The following is a 25262-nucleotide window of genomic DNA, read 5'->3' as shown; positions in this document are numbered from 1 at the left end:
AGCAGAGGTTTTAGAATGATATTTTCCTGAGACTGGTATGGAGAGTATTCTGATTATCAAACTGAATTGTGAGTGGCATATTTTTCCTGAGCACTCAGGGAGTAGTGTTCTTATGGTTTTTATGTGCCTAGAGATGCAGATAGCACTGCCAATGCCTACTGGTGCCAAAAGCCATTAGAAAACAAATGACTGATTTCCAGAATGAAAGACTTTGGAATAATGTGTCTTTCTGCATCTTTAAGCATATCTTTTAAAGCTTGATGCCAAGAGAATTCAGCACCTAATCTTGTTACTGAATGCATATCATATAAGAACTGCATTGTCTGGGACAACAAAAATAGGGGTATTGAGCAAAAGGCTTCCAAGCCCCACTAACTTCCCAGGACTAGTCACTTCTGTTTGCTGTGACCCACTAGGCTGCCTGAAGCGGCAGCTCAGAAGATGTCCCATTGGCAGATGAGATACCTTTGCCATAGGGAAAGATAAGGATTCCACTGGGCAGCAGACAGATGTCCTTACTTCCTATCACCAGCCAGCCTCTGGGGTGCTTCCAAACTACCTGGGCCTTCCTCAGCAACAAAACTGCTGAACTCCTTCATTAGCTCCTCAGCAACAAAATCAATGCCTTAACTCCTTTATTAACTCATTCATTCTCTATGTTTTTCTTAACTCGTCTTCTATGAAAATGTCAGTGATGACCATTGTTACTTTTCATGCATGAAATTTGGTTGAAAGTTAGCCATGTGCTGTTTACATTTTCTACATGTAGAACAAATCCCAAGCTCAGCCAGGAAAATTCCAAAATAGCTACCCAACGGCATAAAGCACAGCAATGTATTAAACAATTATTCAATCAACTAATAATAGCAGGTGAGAAAAAGCCAGAGAGCCAGACAGAGCATCTTGCTCCTATGTGTTCTAAAAAGCTAATTCCTAAGAACTAGTCTACAGAATCATGTCTTGTGTTCTTGAAAGGTATGCTGGAAAAATCAGGCATGGTGAAAATAAATCATCCTTTAAAGGCACACAGTTAATTGAAATCAAACAACTTTTCACCTTTTTTTTTTCTTAAAGATAAGCAATAATTTATTTCTCTTTCATCTTCACAATTGCCACAGACTGCCTAGCTACATGACCAATGCTAATACAGAACACAGGAGAATTGTCCATCTACACTTTACTTGGACAAATACAATTGCAGTTTATAGAATAAATGCACTGTACAATGCGTTGTTGGAAAAAGGACATTCTTATCTATAAGATGGGATGTGGCATATGATTTATAAACAGACGCAATCTACGATGTAAAACTTCAACCACTTGTTAAGCCAAGGATACAATATAAAGCATTTTGTTTTGGTATTGTTACTAAAGTAGAAAAAAGAAAACTAGAGAAATAAATCCAGATCTCAGTTTAGGATATGTAGGAGGTTAAGAAATTAATTGGTTTCTCCGCTTTTTTTCTGTTTGTAAGTTTTGATTTTCTTTTTTTTCTTTTTTTTTTTTTTTCTTTTTCTACAAATGAGTAATATGAATATATTGCAGGATAAAGAAAGACTGCCAGATAAAGAAGGTACCGTTATATGAAAAACAAATGAAAAATTACCAGGTAATTTTGCTTACAAAAAAGATCAAACTATAAACAGTCACAAAATATATAAAAATGCCACATTGAACGAGGCAATCGTACTCTACCTAAACTGGTAGTACACTCTCTGAAAGAAGCTGCGTTCATACAGTAGTAACTGATAAAAAGGCATTGTGCACTCTTGTGCCGTCTGGAGATTTAGCACCATGTGTCATCAGTTCTTGGATTGTCATCCAGTTGTCCAAGATTTTCTTGTTTCTCTTTTTCATCATCTTTTTGTGACTTAGTTCAATAATGTTAATTTCCTTTTTGCCCTCGCTGCCACTCTGTGGACTTTCCTTCAGACACTCCAGCCTGCTACGCATCATGAACTCCCTTCGCCTCCTCTGCTCCTTGGCTCGCACCAAGTGCTGCTTCCGCTCCTCTTTGCTCCAGTAGCGACCCATCTTCATCTCACTCATTGTATCATCATCTGTCGTCATTCCACTGCGCTCTTCTTTAATTTTTAAGGCACGTTCCTTTAGGATTCTGTCTCGAACTGGTCTCTTTGTGATATACCTTGTCCCATCACTCCTTATTTTCACTTTCCATTCCATCTTGGGTTCCGCACACTTCTGCGAGTCTTTGCACATGCTCACCAGGCTGAGCTGGCTCTGGGCATACTCCACAGCTGACTTCTGCTGGATCAGCTGCATGTAGCTCTGATAATGCTTAGCGTGAGCAGGTATATTCCCATACCTGTAAGAAGAGCTGTGATATGGGGACAGGTAGGGAATGTGTTCGCTGCTCTGCTTTTCCTGGTCTGTGAATTTGCTGTTTTCTGATGCCAGCACTGTGCCTTCAGCAGTGCTGTTTTGCTCAGTGGATTTGGCTTTGACCGAGATTGTTTCCTTGTTGCTCTGTCCTGAGGATGACTGATTAGCCACGATTGTGCTCCTCAAGTTTTTCCTGTTGGTGATGCTGATCATCCTCTGGAGGGAGTTGTCCGGGGATCGCTCCACAGTCAGGGGGGTGCTCCTGCAACTTTCAGCTGTATTGTAGGCACTGGAGCTGTCCTTGTCGGACTTCTCGGGGTGCTCCAGGATGTCGTCCAGTTTGCCTCTTTGTACATCTACACTGGTGTTATAATTCCTGAATCCCTCATCATGTAAAGCCCAAATGTCTCCATACTGATCCCTCACTTTTTGGAGCCGGTGAGCTTGCATGATATTCTGACATTCAAGTTCAATGTTCCTCAGCTCCTCATTGAGTAGCTGCAGCTCATGCTCCACTCCATCTTGTTCTCTTCTGTTGCACTCTATTGTGCTGCTTGAGTAATACAGGTCATATTCCCCATGGTTTCGAATCTTGCACTTCAGTTCCAGCAGCTGTCGAAATCTTTCACACTCCTCCTCTGGGTTCCCAATGAAATCAGATTCAATGTATTCCCCTGACACAAAGCTTTCATTGCACTGGAGCTCAACACTTCCTAATGTGTCTTGGCTATGACCCAGCTCTCGTTTGTTCTGCAGAGTTGCACCATTCTGTTCCTCAGGTGCATTTTCTTGCTCTGAACTCTCATCGTTACGCAGACTCTCATCTGTAGGTCCCACCCCACTGTCCTTCTCATGATTGTTGGATGATGAGGTTGCAGTGTCTGTAGTTCCATCCTCCTCCTCATGCTTCTTTGGCTAAAAGAATAAGCAAATCAAAATGATTATCAAATACAGATCACATTACAGGAGAATATTTTCCAGCTCTGTTTTGCTTAAACTGCTGGAGTCTGATTTAAACTGAATTAAAAGAGATCACTAAACAGCAGTACTACTGCTCATGGCTTTGAAACATTTCTGACAGCCATGCTGTGATGGCCATACTGAGAGAAGCAGATGAATTACAGCACTAGTGACATATTTTCTGAAGTCCGGAAAGAAATGTTTCCCTCTCTAGCTAAGCCACCTCTTTGCAGTGCTTAAAGATAATGATCACCAGATGGTGCACTGTTTTTGATTCTGGATAATGGCCAGAGACTGGTGGAGCTGAGATCTTCTCAAACTTGGAAAAAAACTTCAGTGCTGATATCACTTAAAAACAAATTAAAAAATAAAAATAAAAATAGAGCAATCAGCCAATCTAGGAATGCCTAGTGCAACCTATGAGGGTATGAAAAGACAACTTTCATCAGTGGAGCATTTTTTTTTTACCTGGGGACTCTTTATATGCTCCATGAAGATGGGCAGCATGGAAGACAGCGGAAGGTCAGCCTGTTCTACAACACCCTTAGTGCCCCTCTCTTGTACTTCTTGCATTCAGTAGTCTTTTTCTGAAAAACTGTTCATTTTGAAATCCTAGATTTTGCTCAAGTAGACCTCTCTCTCACGTGCGTCTCTGGAGATCATTTCTATTCCCTAGTTAGAGTTTATATTCCTTAGAAATAAAAACAGCCTTTTACCATTAGGCATACAACAACACTGAGTGCTTGCCATGGGCATGATGTCAAGCTTTTAAGCTGTTGTTTTTTAATTAACACCCAATCACTGTACCTAACCTATTTATATTCTTTTAATTCAAAGAATGTGAAATAATGTCTCTCTGAGGAGACACATGCTTTTTATTTTTCAAACTGGATATGAAAAGAATTTCCCTCTGCTCCTCTTAGAGAGTAATCAGCCAGAGTGCAATTTATATGGCCTATTCACCAAATCTAAGTGCATATAGTATCAACCGAATGCTTTTTTTCTTTCAGGAGGTATAATTGCATAATTATGTGTAATGGTAGGAATAATTATGGGAGAAAAAATGTACAGTACACCCAATGAAAGGAAACAAATTCAAAGAGGACACTGCCATAATTCCCTTTCTCTCTTCTTTGACAGACAGTAAAACAGGATGAAAACACGTCTCCTATCTCCTCCTTTCTCTTCTTGTGTACCCCATGATCACACACCTTTCAGCCGGTTTCTTTTCTTCAGTCACAAGGAAAAAATAATGGCCTAGTCTGAGGAAAACAAAGATAACCTCCACCCCCAAATACAAAGTCATAGTGGAATAAGATAAATATTGAAGAAAACAACACAAAGATAATCTAGTGTCTGTGATGGGCCAGTTAAAAATCTCTGAAAGAATGTTTTAGCAATGTGTTCTCAGAAAAGACTTGAAAAGAAATATTTATCTTCATAGTAGTAACAAGGAGTTCATACTCATCATTTTGTACATACAATCTACAACTAATAACAAAATACACAAGTGTTTAATTCTCATACATTTTTGGGTGCCGTACCTGCCAAATGTTTAAAAAATTATTGGCACATATGTAGGTTCCCCAGAAGTACTGCCTATAACTAATTTCTAGAGATACTACAACAGATACTAAGAACACAATAATACTATTTGATAGGGAAGATTTTCAGCTACAAAACAATATTATTCAACATAGTCACCGCCATTAGCTGTGCATTTATGCCGTCAATGATTAAGAGTCTGCATGACACACTCATAAAAATCTGCACCAGTGGAGGTGACCCACTTTTTCACTAATGCTATGATGGCATCATTGCTAGGAAAATATTGCCCACATACTCCATCTTTCATCAACTCAAACAGATAGGAGTCAGAGGACACCAAATATGGACTATATGGTAGGTGTGGTAGAATACTCCAGCCAAGACTGGCAATGTGCTTCACAATTTTGTGGCTTGGCATTACTGTGTTGCAGGTGAACGGTTGGCTTCTTCTCTGGCCTTACTCTGGAAGTTCAAACCTTCAGCTCAGTCAGTGCTATGATGTAGTGGTCAGAGCTGATGGTTTGTTCGCATTCCAGGAAATCCAGAAGTATCACTCCTCGTTTATCCCAAAAGACACTGCACCCTTCCTCCAAGGGCTGCTTTCTTTGATGGGGAATTCACATGTTGACACTCAATAGACTGCCGTTTTGACTTTGAAACATTCAAATGCTGCCACCATTACAATGCACTAAAGCTGATATTCAGATCTGAACATGGTTCCCTCTGATTCGCATGGATGAGCTGATCAAGACGCTCCTCATTTTGTGGTATGACAGTTATGCACAGCTGTCTGGAACATGGCTTGTCTTTCATACTGCTGTCACCACTGCAAAAATGCATCACCCACTGACTCACTATGCTCACATGCACTGTTTGGTCTCCAGAATTATTCAGCAAGAGTCAGTGAATGTCAATGGGTGCAATTTTTTCTGCATGTATGAATTCAATTACACACTCTTGCTTCATAAGCACCTCTGTGTCAGACCACATATTGTCAGACTTCCCCTCTGCTGCTTTCTATTGCAAAGCAACAAACTGTAATGGAATATTAGTGGTAAGATTCAACCTCTACTGCCAAACCAGCAACATAATAAACTGGAAGACATTACTTTTGGAGCAGCCATTATTTTTCCCTTCTCTGATTTGCTGTCAGATCGTTCCAGTTAGCCACTTATATGTAAGGGTATCTTTTCAGAGGAAGAAGGGATATGAAGAATAGAACTAGTAACACTCTAAATAACTAAGTATTGCAAAATTATTCAGCATTAATTAATTATATTCATTTATCTAATCTTTCTTTCCTCAACTTATGCATTGCTGTGAGAAAGCAGCAGTTTATTTTTGGTTGTTGTTGTTAAGGCTCATTAAATATTTCCAAAGCGGTTGTAACAATTTAGTTCTCTCTTCATGAGTATCTGGAGAAATGGTGGGATTGCAAGTCTTCAGTCATCAGCTGTTTTTAAGATACAAAATTTCAGATTTTATACAGAGAAAAACTGAAAAACTCACTGCGTACCAAATTCTTCATGAAAACCCAAGGCAATCAGAAAGAAGGGCGATCTAACCAAGGTAGTGTCTGGGGCATTCATCAGAAGTACCAGAGATTTGTGCTTACTTTTTTTTTTTTTTTTTCTTCCCCTATTTACCTCTTCCAAATGAGTGTTGCTATATAAACTATTCTGGTCCCCTCTTTCACTTGCTTTGGAGCTGCTCCAGCTTGTATTCATGTGTTCTGTTTTCAACTGTCTTTCAGCAGAGTCTGAGTCATCTACACCACAGCACAGTGTCGCCCATGGCTCTTACTGCTCTGGAGAATATTTAATGACAGATGCAAGGTCGGTCCACAAGACCCTGGGATGGCCTTGCTGCAGAATAACTAGCAATTTGGGTGCCTGCCTGAATGTCTACATCACTAGTAGATCACCAGAGAAGGAGGATTGCCAGTATCCACTTGCTGACATGGAAGAGGAGCGACACAACACAGTTTGTGTCTATGTGACTAAACTCAGCTTACACTTCAGAATGGATTATACATATTGTGTTAGAAAAGTTATACAGCTGCCAGGTGCTGAGCCACATCGTATTACTACAGAGACTCCTCTGGTATTTTCAGCATGGTGCCACACCACCAGATGTTTGGATATATCTGAAAAATCCTTTGATGAATCTGTTTGAGCAGGCATTTAAAGAAACTTTACAGTATGGGCTCATGCCATCACCACTTTCTGAATTTGGGGCTCATTTTCTATACCACTTCAATCAACAATTTAAATTTTGCTCCTACAACTTCCACATGATCTAGATGGACTGAACATAATAGATTGCCATCTACTATGTGTAATCAACACACACTTACAAAAGATGTAATTAAAGTCAAATACAACTTTGGAAATCAAATGGGTGGGATTCACCTGATCAAAAGTAAGTGTCTATTGTAGAGACACCTGAATGGAAGGTAATCACCCTGGATTCCTCTCCCTGTCAAGAAGAAACCAGTGTCTGTTTAGATTCTACTCAATCTAAAGCAGACGCCAAAAATAAGTTACATTTTTCCCCAGGAATTAGATAGATACATGCAACTAGTTCAAGTAATAAAACTGAAAAGTTTCTGTGTGTTTTTGAGACACTTCTACAGATTTCTCTGTGATTTATGTAAGATAGTCCCTGGCTTTTCTGTTCTGGACTTGTCATCTTTGATAGAGACCCTGAACATGTGCAGGCAGAGCAGTCATTTACAACATGAGATTATTTTCATTTTAGTTTGAAAGGTAGCAAGCCTAATTTCTGGTTAAGTCCCTTTTGCAAACCATAAGATGGTCTTCAATTACCAGTGTGCTGCTTTTGTCTATGTTGTCTATTCCAAACAAAGTGTTTGTTTTCAAACATACATTATCAATCTGGGGTATAATTATTTCTGTCTGAAATACCAAAGGAATCCTTAGGCCTCATCTTTGCAGTGAGCACTCAGATAATGAGAATGCAAACCTGTCAGTGTGTACAATCAAACTATAAATGAACCACAAAAGATGCTCCAGCAAGCATTCATGCCTATAAAATGGCTAATCTTGCAGGAATTCAGGCACTGTTCTATTCTCATTTTTACAACTTGTGATTCAAAGCCCATGCTGCTACTGAAGTTTGAAAGCAATGAGATTCAGTCAAGACTTTTAATCAGCCTGAACTCCCTGGTCAGTCTGAGAGTAAAAGGGAGAAAAGGGAAGCTGACCACAATGAGAGGAATCTCCAGTGGCAGGCTAATCATGAGATACACCCATCACAGGGGAAGACTGGAATTGATTTCAGTTGTGCTTTAGAAGGTAAAATGCTCTTCTGCAAACAATGCTGTTCTTTTGAAACAGACCTTTCTCACTCTCACACACACACAAAAAAAAGAAAAAAGAAAAAAAGAATTCCCCCTAAACATTTTCACTGCAAGTCAGCTTTGAATGAACTAGAATGAATTGTTTTATCCAATTCTTTCTTTTCTTAATAGGTTTTGATATATTCCATGGTACTGATAAGAATTTCTGCATGGCAAATGTACAGTATTCATATCAAAGTTATCACTGCTCCACAATGGGCTGTGATGTTCTAATGGGAAAGGAATAAAATGAATTCTAATAAATGAAGAATTACATATTTCCTTTAGGTTTTTTGAAGAAGATACAATTCTTGATTAAATTCTACAGAGTGACTCAAAACCACAAAATGGACACGACTATCCACTTAATTATATACCATTCTTCTATTACAAACTGTACCAGTTTTTTCTCAGACAGCTCATAGCACATGTTAAAAGGGTGTTGGATAAAAAAGATTCGTATTTGGAAGGGTAGCCTGTGACTATATGCATTAATTCCTGCAGATCATAAGATTCACAGTGGCCAGTGATTATGAAACAAGAAGACTGTGTTCACAAAAATTAAGGCTAATGTTGCAGCAAAATCTCTCTGGCCAACCAGGGAGCTTAAGGCTATTCAGTTCGGCCACTTGCAGCCTCAATGAGAGCAGTTTCATTACTCCAATGTATTCTATGATTCACCTCAGAAAACTGCTTGATTTCCTGGCCTAACAAGGCTAGGAAAGGAGTAAAGAACTACTTTTCTGACTTGCCGAGTCACTACATAGAGTCTGGAAAGACAGCAGCTGTCACAAATTACTAACGCCCCATTACACATCTAGCTGCATTTGGCTGATTCAATTACTCATCAGAAGGGCAAAGAACTGTCTGGCTGTCCTAGAATTACTTCAAGCAATGCAATGTCAGACACCTACTTACAGACCATAATCTTTTCAAGTGTAGCTCTCTTCTGTCATAAAATAAAATCTCAATAGGGCAAAAATATTCCTGGTCTAAGACCTCAATGGGGAAAAAAAATAATCTCGCAGTGTTTGATGAAACTGCCACATAGAACATCACCATTCAGTAATGAACACTAACCACAAACCAAATTTAGTGAAAAAAAAACAAAGTCTGAAAAGACACTGGGAGTGGAAAATCACAACTGCAATTTCAGAGGCCCCAGAATGTTGTGCCAGGGGTTAAAAAGGGTTTGATAGCAGACCTGCTCAAGAATTTCCCTCAGAAGAGAGTGAAAATATCTCTGCACAAAGCAGAATGCTTGGCAAAGAATGAGTGTTCTTTCTGACAGGAAATCTTTGGGTACTCAAACTACAATTTCTGGTTAAAAAAAATTTAAAAAGATACCAAATCTCAGGTCAGAATGGTTAGCAGTGCAGTATTTAGCACATTCAACCTGGGAAAGCAAGACTTGGATCACTGCCTGGAAAAGAGAATCATAACTAAAAGGCCATTGCACATTCCATTGTAAGGCTCCCTTCACCTCTGACACTGGAGTTATTCCATTTTGTGTGAATAATTAAATGCTTGTAAGATCAAGGATTTGCAATCTGATCTATCATATTTCAGATAATAGACTTAATTGCCTAGCTATTCTATCAGTGTCTCTGTCCCATTTAATATTTAATTTGTGTAAAGTGAATAGATTTAACAGGAGTTATCAACGGCATCAAGGTAGAATGAGAGGTGGGGATGGAACAGGGCTAGAAACAAGTTCAAGTCCCCAGCATGGACCATGCAGTGCAGGATTCGAAGCCACTTCTTCCATCAGACAAATACTGTGAGCAGTTTTGGATTCCACAATTTGAAGATGACATAAAACTACTATCAAATACCAAAAGTAAAGCTACGAAAGTGGTGAAGATTCTAGAGGGCAAGATGTAAGAGGAGCAGCTGAGGTCCTTGGGTGTGCTCCGTGCAGAGCAGAGGAGATGAGGGGAGCCCTCATGGTGGATGCAGCTCCTCACAGGGAGCGGAGGGGCAGCACTGAGCTCTGCTCTGTGTGACAGCAACAGGGCAGGAGGGAACAGCATGGAGCTGTGCCAGGGGAGGGGCAGCTGGGGTTGAGGGCAAGGGTCTGCACCAGAGGGCGGTAGGCATGGGGATGGCACAGAGCTGTAGGAGTTCAAGAAGTGTTTGAACAATGCTCTCAGACGTGACAGGGTTTGAATGTTGGGTGGTCCTATGTGGAGACGGGAGTTGGACACAATGATCCTCGTGGGTCCCTTCCAACTCTGAATATCCTATGATTCCGCAAAATAATTTCCCTTGTTTCCCGTAGAAGGAAGGCTCTCAGAGTCTCTTCCTCTTCACTTCAAAGGAAAATGCCTCAGGCTTTGCTTTCAAACAATTGAAAACAGGGGAAAAAATTCAAATTGGAAATTTCTGTGGTTAGAAAAAGAGTCTGTACCCAGCTGCGCACATGCAGAAGATAGGAGATGTGGTGGGATATTGTGTCCTTGGTTCCACATAGGTGTCCATGCTGACAGATCATCTGTTTCAGGAACGAACAGATAGGGTCATTTATGCCTTTCACAATTAAGTACAATTTTATTGAAGATCCTCTGATTAAACTGTACAGCTGAGGGCTGCATCGCTAACAGCGCATATGGGCAGATAAAAGGATAGCACCAATCTGAGACTATGTTAACAGTATGCGTCTTTGTTTCCATTAACAAAACAAATGATAAACAGTGCACTGCTGTTGTAAGAAAAATACACTTGTGTTTCCAAAACACCTGTTGTTTCTTTTAAACACCTCTTCCTTCTCATTTGTAAGTAAGCTTACATGATTCATGTTATGTGGGCTGACTCATATCTTGCGTGAGTACAAAAAGAGTGGCACCTATCCCAGCTCACAGCTCTACAAGCCACAATGATCCATTCCACTAATTCATCAACATAAAGCCCAAACACTTTAGAAGTAAAGAAAGTGATAAATATTTTTTTGAGAGCCCAGGGGGAAAAAAAAAAAAAAAAAAAAAAGAGAGAGAAAGAGAGAGAGAGAGAAAGAGAAAGAGAGAGAAATCTGCGCTTATCAGAGCTTCCTAAATCATTTGCTACCTTATCATACTTGGCCCCAATATCTTTTGTTCCCCTCTGCTTTACCTACAGCATAGCGTAGTTCAGAGCATTTTAGAGATAAAATTCTGCCAAAGCTTTTGACTGCTTTTAACAGTGTACTATTTCATTCTCTATTAGTATGAAGTATACCCAGCAAAATTTTAAACGACACATTTAGTAGCAGTCCTACCTGCTCCACCTCATTGGCTGTGTACTGCATCGCTTCATTATGTTGCTCTTCCAACATTTCCAAGTTCAACTCCTCCAAGAATTCATTCCTTTCATCATCCAGCCACCCTTCCTCCAGCTGCAAACAATACATTAGTACATTATATTATGTCAGCAAGGACACACGCTAAAATAGGGTAAACCCAAATGGCAATGCTTGACTAGTTCTTTTTATCATAATGATTCACTTCAGAAAGCCAGGCGGTAGGAGTCTGCTTCTCAAAAAAGGAAGAAGAAAAAGAAAGATAAAAAATGGGACTCTCATGCCTTTTATCCTTTCTTGAAACAGTATGACTGATTTTCTTTCATAATGAAGGAGACTGCACAGCACAGACATTTTTTCTTTTCAAAAGGTATGAAAGGCACAGTGCATAATCCTGAAGCTGTCATGTTCATTACCGCTGAGAGCCCCAGCGCTGATAGAGCGGCATCATTACTAATAGGGCCACAAGACAGCCGGGTTCTTTCTCTCAACAGCCTCCACCCCAGTGCTGTACCATAGTGCTGCACTCTCAATAACAGCCTTGCATTGCATTTCTACAGCAATTTCTCCATTGATCTTCAAGGAAAACATACATAGAGAAGATGGCAATAGGCAGATGTGGCAACTGGAAGGGTAGTTATATTTGTCCTTACAGTGTGCCTGGAAACAACCCTTATCTGTCTGTGTTTTCCCTAAGTGTAATTCTTTGACATTTGATGACAATCTTGCCAAAGGATAGGAGGGAATGTTGCATTCTTCATCTAGTCAGTATACCATCTCTCCACATCTAATTAGCCCCCTTAACAGCTTTTTACACTAACAAAACCAGCACCCCTGCCCTAAAATTCTTATCTTCCCATTTTGCTCACTGTGCTTATGTGTATATGGCGTGTGTCCATTTGTATTTGTAATCCCTCACCAGATGGTGCACTGCACTGAAAGGGAAAATACCAGTCAGTGACACTCTTGTAAAGGCTGTGATGGTGGGAAAAAAGCAGAAGGCAATATTTATTGTTTTGTCACTGGTGAAAGAACTGGAGGAGGACTGTGACAAAAGGGCGACAAATTCCTAAGCACCAGACAGTGACAACAATACCAACTATTCATGTTTCAAGGCAGCCAGATCAGTGCAACACAGGCCACAGAAGAAATGCTACCACTGCATCAAAGCACACTTAACCAAATCAGCAAGTGGTAGTTCAAAACTACACTGAGAGTGATTAGCGCTGTGTGGTACTTACACCTGAATGCTGGTAGGGTATCACTGTTTCTTTCAAAAAGTCTAATGTGCTTTTGATAAACATAAACTTTCTGAAGTTTTTCTTGGCAAAGTCAGCCTTCAACAGCCCGAAATTAGAATGAAGGAGGTTTTTATTTTTTTCATTGGAGTGGGGGGCATGTAATTTTTATATTTGTCCTTAATGAGACTTAGAAACCATTCTCTGAAACATCTAGTATTGACCACTAGTTTTCTTTACCGTTCTTACTTGCTTTTTCTACCAAGGAAAGCAGGAACACAGTCCTTCTCTAGTATGAAGAATGCAGCTTAATTTATCACATTTGAGGAAACTGTAAAGATAACAAAATCTGGAGGATGAAAGATGGATCTCACTTGGGTAAATCTGCTGCTTTGATCATGGCAGACCGCAAATTTAACTTAATGCGAATCCTTAAGATACACTTTTAGCATAAAGATCATTTCTACTTTAGCATACATGGGTACTACATTCATTCTGCGCCCTAAACACATGTGAATTAATTGCTCATGTTCTTTCTTTCAATATTGAACAGGTTAGGTGCCTCCTTGGTGATATGCATCAAAACTTAATTATCCATCAGTATTCACCACACAAATAAATGGCCAAAAAAGGTTTTCTTCCCTGTGGCCCTGTGAATGTACTTAGCAGTCAGTCTTCAAGACTGCAATACTGACAATACTTTTTTCTATCTGAAAATAAAAGCCTGCTTAATCCTGCTATCTTTTACCAGAGTCAAAGCGAAACAGCTAGCTGAAATAGGTTTGCAGCAGCCTGACATCTGATATACTATGGCTGTTTCTTCTGTTTTACATAAATATGTACTCAGAATGTAAAAATTAAACTAAAAAGAAACAACAGCAATGAAAACAAACAAACAAACAAACAACAAAGAACCAAAGAACACTGTGTCCTGTGACATTGAAGATATGGAAGGAGCATCAGTACAGGAAGCAATAATGTTATGAGAAAGTAATTCCTTACGTCATATCAATATAATTTTTCTAATATTCACCAGTCTAAACAAATACAGAGAACAGACTTTCCCTGAGTATATGCTTTATTAGTTGGAAGGTTTCTGTTCCCTACAGAACAACAAAATTAAAAAAAAAAAAAAGTTTAAAAAACTCTTTAAAACCTCAGCAACTTCCAATGTGAGCTAAAATTTCGCAATATACACTGCTGCTTTTTTGCTGTACACTATGTCATCATCTTTATGGGAATTGCTTAGATTGATGAAAAATATAAAGAAAATAAATCCTGAAATTGTGAATCTTATGTAACTACTGGATTGAAGTAGAGATTCCAAGTGGCACTGAATTACACTTACTCAATTTAATTTAAACAGAGTATGCAGCTAGCAAAACTGAGAAATATCAGATCAATGGCATGAGAGACAAATGACAACATAACCAACTTTGTTTGAACTGCTGACAGATGGAGAGAACAGTGGCAATATAATGTCTCTTTTGCTTTGCAGTGGCTTAAAAACAGCATATAAAGGCAAGTACAAACAGTACTCTTCTTCCACTCTACCTCTCCTTTAGTTTGATGATCAATTTAACACCTCCCCCTGCAATGATATAAAATATTCTTGGCATGGCAAAATTTTATTCTTAGCACCACTGAAACATTATTAAAAGCTTTTGAAAAAGCACCTCCTGAGATACAATTTGTAATGTACCAGCATTTTTTTGTGACCAGGGTACTTTGAAAACAATTAGATCCAGAGCTGCTGAATGGTACTGTAGCGAAATTTCCATAACTGGTACATAAATGAACAGTTGTTTACAAGTGCGTAGAAAAAAGAGCCATCACCAGTGAAAAACTACAGCTTTGAGTAAGCTCGTATAAACGACTAAGATAAGCATGGGAAGTTTATCCCCAGAGCAACTAAGAATCATCAAACAAGCAATATATAGTTTTCAAGTTCTACTTCATATTTTACTAATATCATGTTAGTCCTGTCAGCTTTATTTGTGTACCTGCTTATTTTGTCTGCTGAAAAAGAACTGCTTAGCTTGGGGCAAAGAAGCCCTGGCAACATCACATTATTTCCTCTGTTGGCTATAAAGGGCCAAAGCTCTGCAACTATCTTTTTCCTCCTTTTGTTAGGAACTTTGGCATTCCTCCTTCCCAACAGTTCATTACTTATGGTGACAGTGAATGTACAGGATAACCCAGGTCCCGGCTCAGTGCATGTATTTACTCTAACCTGCAGTTCTGGCCTTGCAACCAGCAACACAATTTTCTTGCATTCATCACTGGAGAGCAATGCCACTGCCTCTTCGCGATTCTGGACATCTTGCCCATTAATCTAGAAAACAAATGAAAGTGGCACATTAGTTTCTATTTCCACAAAGCAACACACAATAAAGGGCAAATATCAGCTCATTTGTAGTGAATGTATGGACAATGAAACTCGCACAACGGGCTCATCTTCAGCCCCTCAGTGGTAAGTGCCTTCACTCAATTATGCGCTTACTGTAAGAGCTGTATTGATCGCTGAAGGATGGCGGACATCAGAGGAAGCAGTTATGTTCATAAATGTCCAACCTGCGCCCTGGTAACATACATCTAGCAACACAATTAACCAGCCCCTGACAGGTGACGTTCATCTTTCTTCGTTCAGAGTAATGGAAGTGTCACTCTGAGATAATAGTGCTGGTGGAAGCAAGACTGGTAATACTGCAGCTGAAATCAGTCACACTGTGTGCGTGTAGAGGGCCAATTAGGGAGCTGCAGCATTATCTCTTGCCAGGCAATGCTTACAGGCCACTGCTTATTGCTGCTCCATTTAATCATTTTATATTTGTGAGGATAGATTAGTATCCAGAACCACACAAAACATATATATCCCCCTTGCCAGAGGAAAATCAAAATAGAAGTAGTTCTCCAATAAGAATGTGCTGTTCTTGCTACCTTTCTGCTGTTCTATCACCTCATTGAACAGACATGGCTGTGACTATGTGCAAATTGCATCTTCCTTACATATTTAGTTTTGTCCGAATCCAAAGAAGTGGATTATTCCAATTGTGTTAGTGAAAAAATAGTCTGTTTGAAAATAGGTGAAAACGAAATGGGAAGATGGAATAATATGAACTTTTGGGGGCAAACAGTACTGTGCCCAGTACTTCATCTCTTGTAAGCAGTAAGAATTTACTGTCTGAAAAGTAAAGTTCTGCATGTGTGTGTAAGCCTGAAAATTAAGACACAAAAAAAACCCAGCTTTAACTCAGATTAAAGAAAACCCTGCTCTACCCTGAGCATCCAACTGGCAATGAGTAAACACTGCAAAGGTTACACAAAGGGGTAACAATGGTCTGTAGGAGACCAGGCAAGTCTTTGGTAACAAAGACCTGCTTTAACCCAAAGTGCTGCAACATAGCCACTGAGAGCCAGGAGCAGATCTCCAGCCTATCCAAACACCCCAAGCTACAGTGGCTGCTCCAGCAAGTGCTATCAGCTGGGCAACTGCTCCTTTACCCACTTGAGACCACAGCCCTGATGGCTGCATACCAGTGGAATAAGCAGGACTTCAGTCATGGAGATCGCATCTCTGAGGATACCATTTGTTAGACTGGAGTTTCACAACTAAAAACAGCAGAAGTTTAGGCAAGTTTCACTGGGACTGTCCTAATAAATTCCTTTCCCTTGGATTCATAATATTTGACACGAAATACCCAGACCTGAGATCTCTAAGAGACTGGAGAGGTTGCGTGATGTTTGTAAGAATGAGGACAGCTCCAGCCTCGTGAGGAAATCCACCGTAGTTTTGTGAGAAATGCACAAAAACAGTATCCCCCTATAGCTGTAAGCAATGCCATCTGCTGCCCCCAGCAAATGCCCCATGCTCACAACTCTGCTGTGCTCACAGCCTCAGTATAATCCGCAATAATGGCATTGTCACCTTCTATTTCTCTGAGTTATCTCATCAATAAGAGTAGATAGAGGGTCAATGTGATTTCAGATATGAAAGTAAACCCCACATAACTCTCTGGGTATTAACTTTAATGATCAAACTCATAGCTATATATCAGCACTGACATTAAAGTAATGCTCCAACCTACAAAAACACGGTGGAATTATCTATGCTTTCTCTCACCTCTGGAGTCTTCACTCACAATTGAAATGAATTTCATAAGGAATTTGAGAATGTTTGCCTGAACTGCTCTTGGCTTTCCCCTTAATCCAGAAATTTCAGAAATAAAGGAAAACAGCAGGAAATGAATCCATCCTCAATTTACTTAAAGTGTATAGAGGAAGAATGAACGTGGTTTCTACTTGCTTGAATAAACAAGATTTTTTTCTGATTTTTTTAAAGTTTAAAACAGCACTATATTCTGTTTACTTTCTTCAATGGTTACTTTATAACAAGACATAGAAAACAGCACACTGACTTTTCCGCTCCTATTCCTAGTTGGCAGTGTGGCCCCACAGCCTCATCCTTTTTTGCTCAGAAGACTAGCTACAACTCCAAAGTTGATACGATGGTGAGAAATATGACTACAGATTTCAACAGAGATGCTAGCTGCGGAAATAAGAAGACTGAAGAGAAGGAACTTGTGACAGCCAGAAACCTAACATTAAAGGAGGGCAATTCCAAAACTGTTTACAGAAAAGCAACCTATCATTACCAGGAGCTACCTCTGGAAAAAAAATAAATAAATAAATAAAAATACAAGGGAAATAGACTGGAAATCAGATCTAAGATGCTATAATAGAGAAGTTTCCAACTGAATGACTTTTGGTAGCTATTTTGTGATTTTGTCATCAGTTCAAAATTGTCACCAACAGTTCTGAACACAAACCCTCTGCCATTCCAGCTATTCCCCTGTCCATCCACTACCTGCCTTCCCTCTTCCAGACCTGGACTATGGGTGCTGAGACTTATTGCACAAACCTACGTGCAGGACAGCTGCAGGGGCAGCTCTCTGAATGAGAAGATCGATAGAAACCAAAGGGAAGAAAAATGCCGAGATGGTAGATTAGCAAAGAACCCCCAGCAATGTTGTTTTATTGGCAGAGAAAAGAAAATATTAACAAAAGCTGAGTGAACACCCTGCTCAAGTACATTCAAGATCATCCATTATGGACAACATATCTTTTGTACGAAAACTCTTACCATCAATGCTCAGCTTGAGTGATTTTTATCCAAATTTATGCAATCAGTGAATGATCAGCAACTTTCTGACACCTGTATTTATGTTTTCTGGATCCCTATTTGAAATTTGACACTGAGATGAACATAGGGAAAATGAGATTTGCTAATAAATACAGCAATGATATACACGGGATATAAGGGCATGAGCCAGAACAAGTTTGTCATTCTCATTTTTCAGTACACGCACTTTTGCTCCCAGCTATTGTGTTAAAAAACAGACAGACATAGATTTTCTCATCGATCACAGTAACAAAGAGAACTACCTTCCCTCATTAACAGTCCACAGAGAAGACAGCTCTTTATGTTTGAAGAAAGAGTTTAGGAATAAGGCTATTGTCACGTACTTGCAAAATGCGGTCTCCTTCACGGATCCGTCCATCTCTGGCAGCGATGCTGTTTGGATCAACCTGCATAGGACGACATTCAGTAACTGAACATTAAAATATTTTTACTGGAAACCAATCACAGCTACTGAATTTGAAAACATGCCTTTTTTTTGCTCTGTACAGAAGCAATTTAAATCTTTCTTTACAACCCCATGAACTCAACAGTTCATTAAATAATCGTATAAGCTTGTTTCAGATAAAAACCTAAAGACTGAAAGGGTCAGGAGCATATCATTGTCAGATTAATACTTTTCTTTGCCACTGTCATGCATTAACCTTCAGTTGTCAGAGCACTAAGAATTAACTACAGAGATCCTCTGCTCTGGAAGTTCACTAAGGGCTGCAGTGATTCTGTAGCCATTGATACCACCATACAAATGGGCCTGTCTTCAGGAAAGAAGCAGGAGTATTTTTCTTGCATGAAAATATTTACTACTAAATGATTGCTTCAGTTATCAAGCTGTTATTTCCTCTGGAATTTTGCAGTTCTCAAGGAAACAGTGAAAAATCCCAAAGGATCTATTCTGTATAGATCACTCATAAGTTCTGTATAATATTTCTGGTCTGAGCCAGTTAATTTTAAGTCAGTTTAACCTAAATAGAAGTTTAGAGCTCCATTAACAGTTTATCAAAGTCAGTATAGCTCATCCCTGAGCAATGACCTACTGTTCATTGTAGGGCAATTCGATCTATCACCTTGCATTCGATGGATATCTTGAATCATTTATTTTGCTTCATTGTGCTACAAGCTATTTTTTCAAACAAAACATTTGAGTTTAGCATTTGTTTGCAGATTACATCCTCTGCAGCTGTTAGATATCATTTTCTTCTCATGTGTTCTCATAGAAAAAAAAAATTCTTAAATGTTTAATCAAGTACGAGAGACAATATAATTGCAGTCACTTAAAAAAAGGTCTGAGAAATTTCTACCATGTAGGAAAAACAGCACATTTCACATACAGTTCTGGAGTGTAGTAGAAGGCTCCTGCATTTTATTTCTCTTCACAAGGTCAGACTTTAACAGCAGCACCCATACAACCATTGGAAGACTTATTCTTGTCTTAATTCCTTATATTAGTTCTAGGGCTGTGCTTTTCAGCTTCTTAGACACTGCTTCTGGCCAGTGAAGCAGGCCTCTAAATCCTTGTTTATTAAGCAGGAGAAAACTCTCTAACAATTAATTCTGTCCATGAACTTCGCCCAGAATACGGTACAACAAGTCATAAAAATGACAATCTGGGAAACTAGAACAATCATTAGTGAGCTTGGACTCACAAGAGTTCTCTGCTTTACCTAGGAAAACAGCCATCCTGGACATGAGTGGAGACCCAAAGGGAATTAATGTGCATGTAAGTCTTCTGGACTGACATTGTGAAACATCTCAAGATATGTGTAGGATGCCATGTTTTCCTTGTAAGTAACTGAAAAACTCAGCATTTTGCTCATCTCAATACCCAGTACTCTGTTTCTTGACTGATAAAAATACAAAAATTATTAGGAGAGGTCAGCATTTCTGACATGTTCATCTCTCAGGCTATTCTTTTCATTCAACTGTGGTATGTCTGAGATTGACTGTACAAAAGCCACAAACAATAAAATACGGATTACTGAGGCTGTGACAGGATGAAATGCAAACAGGGTGTGGAGTAGGCGCTCTCTTGAAATTTTGCCTGCTTTCCCATATAAGGGCAGGTTTCTTTCAAAATTCAGACCATGCTCAGGCTGCTTTGTATTTCCCTAACTATGATGTTTTAGTTAAAAGCATTTGGATTAAAGAAGCGTGCTAGTAATAATTACACTACTTGAGAAACACAATTTAAATTGATAATCTAAATGAATTGGAAGTGACACATGCTGGCTGATGGCCGACATTTCTGCAGCCTCGTCTCAGAGTACTTGCTCTCATACTCCCAGATGTGTTCTCTCCTCCCCAGCCTGTGTCTTTACCTCACTGACGTAGATTCCTGTGTCTTCCTCATCATCGGTTCTGTAGCAGACAGTCAGTCCCAGCTTCTCCTGGCTGCTAACACGGCACAGCTCCACCTCCTACAAAGAAGCACACAGGCTCATGCAACGGCTTTTGCCAGAAGTGGAAAAAAACTACCTGGCACAAAAGAGCACTGATTCCAGTCTGTCCAGCCATGGAGAAAAAACAATTCTTTCTCAGTATGGCACATCTCACACCTATCCATCAAGATGCAGCTGACAAATGGCAGAAGTCTGTTGTAACTTCTTAGTCTCAAGATGCATTATTTTGTGTGCAACTTAAGGAGAGAAAAATACTCTGTGAATTAAGAAGGAAATTCCAATATATGATAGGTTCAAGCTATACAGAAACTACTTCAGGAGACTTTCCTGAGAAATACAGATGTGAATTGATTTTGCAGTTTTTTAGCCTTTGGATAATAGGATCTGACTTACAGCATATTACACAGTCATTTTAGTCCTATCACACCAACTATTGACTTATAGGATATAGGACAGGCTGGCTATACATCAATCAATCCATCACACTAGCACCACTCCCTTCCAACAACACTAAACCATAAAGCAGAAACACTGCCTTCCGCTAATAGCATTATTCATTCATTCCCTGGCCAGCTTATTGCCATACTATCTTTGCAAAAGTTGTTAGATAACAGAGGGATGCTTCAAGGAATCTCCTGTGGAACTGAAAGTCTATTGCATCCTCCTCAATTGTGAGGTGATGCAAAAAACATATTTTTAGTGCCAGATGTCCCAGCAGTGGCATCTCATGAAAAGTGCAAGTTTTAGAGCAGATGGCACAGTGATAACTACTACATACATCCATCTGAGTTAAGCATCTTTAGAGTTTCATAGGGGAACCATTCATAAAAACGCAGAACTGTGATTGGTTTCAACACTGTGAAGCAAATAATTGCAATAGAGCACGATGAATCCAGTAACAGAGAGTATTAGCTTGGTTGCAACCAAAAAAGCTTAGGTTGATAAGGGGTGTTTTAAAATGAGTCTGCAAGTGACACAACCATGCAGAAAAGAAAAAAAAAAAAAAGAAAAAAAAAAGAAAAAAGAGAGAACAGACTAAAGAATCCGTCACAATCCATCTACTTTTCATACTTGATACAGTACAGTCTCAAGTTCAGGAAGCATTAGGACAACCTCCTTAGCACAAGCCTCGCCAGGGCAAACGTGGGACCTCTTTGTTCTCTACAGTTCTCCCACAGCAGCAAGTGCTGGGCTACGGGGAGAGAAGATGCGCCCCTTTCTTCTTGAAATAGCTATGCATCCCAAGCACAGACTTCTGCCTCTGGCTGGTGGAGAAGAGCAGAAAGACCAGCCACTCAGGTATTGTGTTTGTTGCAGTGACAGTGACTTGGCTATGCCACAGATCCAGCCCTCTCCTCAAATCCAGAGTCTGGTTCTCAGCCTGCAATATAGCTTATCCCTCCCTATCCTCAGAGATGTCACAGAGATCAAGATACAAACAGGCATACAGCAGGGAGTCCAATGGAATTGTGGAGACCAGACATCAAAAAAACACTTACTGAAAACCTCTGGTTCACACACAAGGGTTAGCCAACAAACCCCATGCAGTCTGCTTTCCAGTAAGTGTGCTACTGGGACTTGATCCCCGCTCTCTCACCAAAGCTGAAATCTACATGGCTTCAGTACCTGCATAAACTTTATAAATATCTCCCTGGACTTTGAACATTCGATGCTTTAATAAAATATGAAAGCATAGAAAATACTATGAAACCTATAGCATTCTTTAGTTTTTCTAAAGAAGGGCAATCACTTTAAATAGCTTATTGTGAGGTAAAATGAGAAATGAGAAATTAGTTGTGACTACATGTGTTATACATCAGGTTTGAAAGAAAAAAAAAAAAGATAGAAAGAAAGGGCAGTGCTTTACTGTGGAAGACAATTACAGTGACCTGATTCTGGCACTGGGAGTGAAAATACATATACTGAAGGGAGGCCTGTTCAAAACCCATAATAATTGATGCCTCCAGAGGGAAAGAACACTTGACTAGAACTGTAATATTAGGGAGGAATTACAGTAACAAAATGGCTTCAATTACAGCAACAAGGTATACTTTTAAGGAATAAAGAAGCTAGCAGTCCCTTGGAGGCCTATAAGGAAGCCTAAATACACCATAAAGGGCTGAGACTGGGACCTTTAAATCAAGGCAAATGAGGAGCTGTGCACAAGCTGAAATCCACTGACTTTCATTGTCCTGCTGGCACCAACTCCAATCTCCCTGAGCTGAAGCTGGACGGGGACCCCAAGGACTGCTCTGAACATAACTTCTTTGGTCAGGAATAACCTTGATGTTCCTGTGGGTGATTTGTCTCAAAGTGTTTGTTACTACAAAGCCACGTGATGTTTCAGGCTGCAAATGAGCTGAAACATTTCAGCATGTGCTGGTTCAACAAGCAGAGTAATTTAACCATTTATGGCATTAAAGTGAAGAAAATGAGGGCAACTCCAGAACTCCATCCTGGGAATCGAAGAGGTTTGCTAAAATCCTCTCTGGGAACAGACTGCTGACAAATACCAGTGCCAAACATCCCCAGACTGGGATGCAGCATGCCTGGCTGTGCACAGTGTTTGCATTGCCACAGCTTTCATTTCTTTTCTCAGAAAAGAACATAGCTCAGAGCTGAGATCTATTCTCTGTAGTCTTGGGATTACACCTTTCTTTGGCGGCTATGTGAGATGTACTTTCATGATAGTGTTTGTGGCTGTGTGTGGCCTTAGAAGCTGCAGATAGTCACTGTAGTACTCAGCATCAAAAGATAATTGCCCAGTAAGCGTTTCATGTTTTTCAGTCTAGACTCAAGTATAGGCTAAAGTAATATGTCATTCTGACTGGAGATGAAATTGGATGAGGTCTCTTCCTCTGCATGGAAATCACTCCAAATAACAATCCGTTTCTCACCAAACAACTACAGTACTAACTTCTTCTAAGCATCTTCTTTTTTAAAGCAAACAAAACACATCCTAGTCAAACAAATCAGGGCTAACAACATATTTGGAATATTTAAAAACACATTGTATAAAATACTAATTCAGCTCTCAGACCTGAAGTCCACAAGCTCAATCTTTATCTGGTGGCTGAAACGAACATCAGAAACAAAGAGAAGAGCAGCTACTTAGGCACCAAAGAACCAAGACCATGATGGTCAGAAGCATTTCACTTTGCATTTCTTGACAGATGCTTTTTAGTGTGTGCTGGCATTGTTGATGTTGTTTTCCCTACTACTCTTAAACAAAAGAAACAGTGTTTGGCAGCAGTAATGAATTTTTAAGGATACATTCTCCTTCCTTTAGACACACACATGCATACACACACACAAGCAGATAGTTGCTTTCTCTTACTTCAAGTTTGGGGTTTTGTGTGTATGCATGTAGGGACTGAACCGTCTTCAAAATTCAGCATTTTAGTAAGCTGTGAGAAACAATATTTGGGGATTTGTGAAGTGCGCTGACAGACAGATGGTGGAAGGAGAGGGACTGCGCAGAGTGCTCAGGAGATGACAGCCTTCCCGTCTTTTGGGCACTCTGGGGGCAGCCCCCTCTCAACATGAATGGTATTCTGCTGCCAAGTGACAGAAATCAATGCCAAATTGCTAAATCTTTGACTTGCCGCTTCTTTCCTCTGTGTGAGCAGAACAATAATTCAGCACAATTCCATGGTGAAGACAATACTTTAGAGGGTTTTGCCATAAATTATTTTCTTAAAAGACAGAGATTAAAATCGGAATAAGAACTTTCCTACTCTGAAAGACCAGGATGCTAGTGTACAAGATAGCTCATTTCTGCAAAGAGTTGGAGGTCATGCTGTTGAAGGACTGAAAACTGGTTATGCTGGTCATTCTCTTAAGTGATGGAGTGGCGGCTGTAGCGTCTGGCTCCCAGTTAAAGGCCATCATTTGCTTTGGTGACAGAAAACCAGTTTACAGGCTGTCAGCTTCAGGAGACTTAAGACCAAGCAAGGAGCTTTCACCTCTTTGGGGTAGGAAGACTAGGTTAATACTGTCATTTCTCTCAGGTGGCAGAGAAGTGGGTTATAAGTGTAAAAAGGTTAAGGAACATTTAAAAAGTGCTTGTAAATGTTTTCATCAGTTTGCAGTTACAGTAGGTCTTTCTAATAAAAGCTTGATTACAGAGAGTAAAGCTGATAGTCTGTTAGAAAACAGATCATGAACCCTTCTGTGGCTTTCCCTGAATAGTCTTCTGGGGACAAAAAAAGCTCTGAACTCTTCACATTTTCCTGTCATACACAGAAAAACAGATTACAGCCAAAACTGATAGTTTCCTCTTGCTGTACCCAGAAGATGTTTACAAGAGTCATCCATTTGATGACCTTTCGTTGAAATAACTGCGTAGATGGAAAAATTACTTTGTTCCATTTTTTCCTAGCTCTTCACTCTGCCAGTGGTCTCCACTAGGCCATAAGCATGTTAGAATCCTTCCCCCACTTTCTCTCAGGATTAGTTATTCCTGTTTAAACCCATCTACAGTGTGGCTGAGCTCTGCTCCTGCATCATCACTGCCTGTCAGCCTCTCTCATTCATCCCATTCCAGAATGGAATTTCTTTCCAGAAACACAATTTTCTGTCTTCACCCTCAAAGTCCTTATGAGTTTACTCTTCCCTAAAGTGATCTCTCACCTGTATTTATACAGACAGCAGCCTTGCTTGCTCTTATCCCTCATTTCCTCCCAAGCATTTCCATTCTCAAGAAACACCCATACCCACATACACTAAAGTGTTTGCTTCACTATGTATATATCAGAGAGAGCTGAGCTTGGCACTACTGAAATAATGAGGAGGTCTCAATGATCCTGATGCATTCTCTCTACTTCAGGGTATTCTACAATTCTATGAAATAACATTTTATTACTGCCATGTTGTCCCGTTTCCTCTCTCTAATCCTCCAGTCCTGTGTGCTGTGAAGAAAGCTTTGTACAGATGGGAAGTA

The 25262-nt window shown here is 39.8% G+C and overlaps 1 protein-coding gene across 2 annotated transcripts in view; it reads right to left on the bottom strand.

Annotated features, from left to right (window-relative positions):
- Positions 1-1057: 1057 nt before the first annotated feature.
- The window catches only part of PDZRN4 (PDZ domain containing ring finger 4), a 238055-nt gene continuing 213850 nt past the window's right edge, over positions 1058-25262 (bottom strand). For both annotated transcript variants that reach the window (XM_015854556.3, XM_015854565.3), the window contains 5 exons: positions 20240-20338; positions 18251-18313; positions 14958-15059; positions 11466-11582; positions 1058-3258 (listed from right to left, as the gene is read on the bottom strand). In XM_015854556.3, the coding sequence (XP_015710042.2) occupies positions 1732-3258; positions 11466-11582; positions 14958-15059; positions 18251-18313; positions 20240-20338 (1908 nt within the window). In that variant the 3' untranslated portion in view covers positions 1058-1731. The remainder of the gene's footprint in view (positions 3259-11465; positions 11583-14957; positions 15060-18250; positions 18314-20239; positions 20339-25262) is intronic.

Source organism: Coturnix japonica, chromosome 1, assembly GCF_054131305.1.
Source record: "Coturnix japonica strain WE chromosome 1, WE-NBRP24, whole genome shotgun sequence".
NCBI lineage: Eukaryota > Metazoa > Chordata > Aves > Galliformes > Phasianidae > Coturnix > Coturnix japonica.
This window is presented reverse-complemented; position numbering and strand designations above follow the sequence as displayed.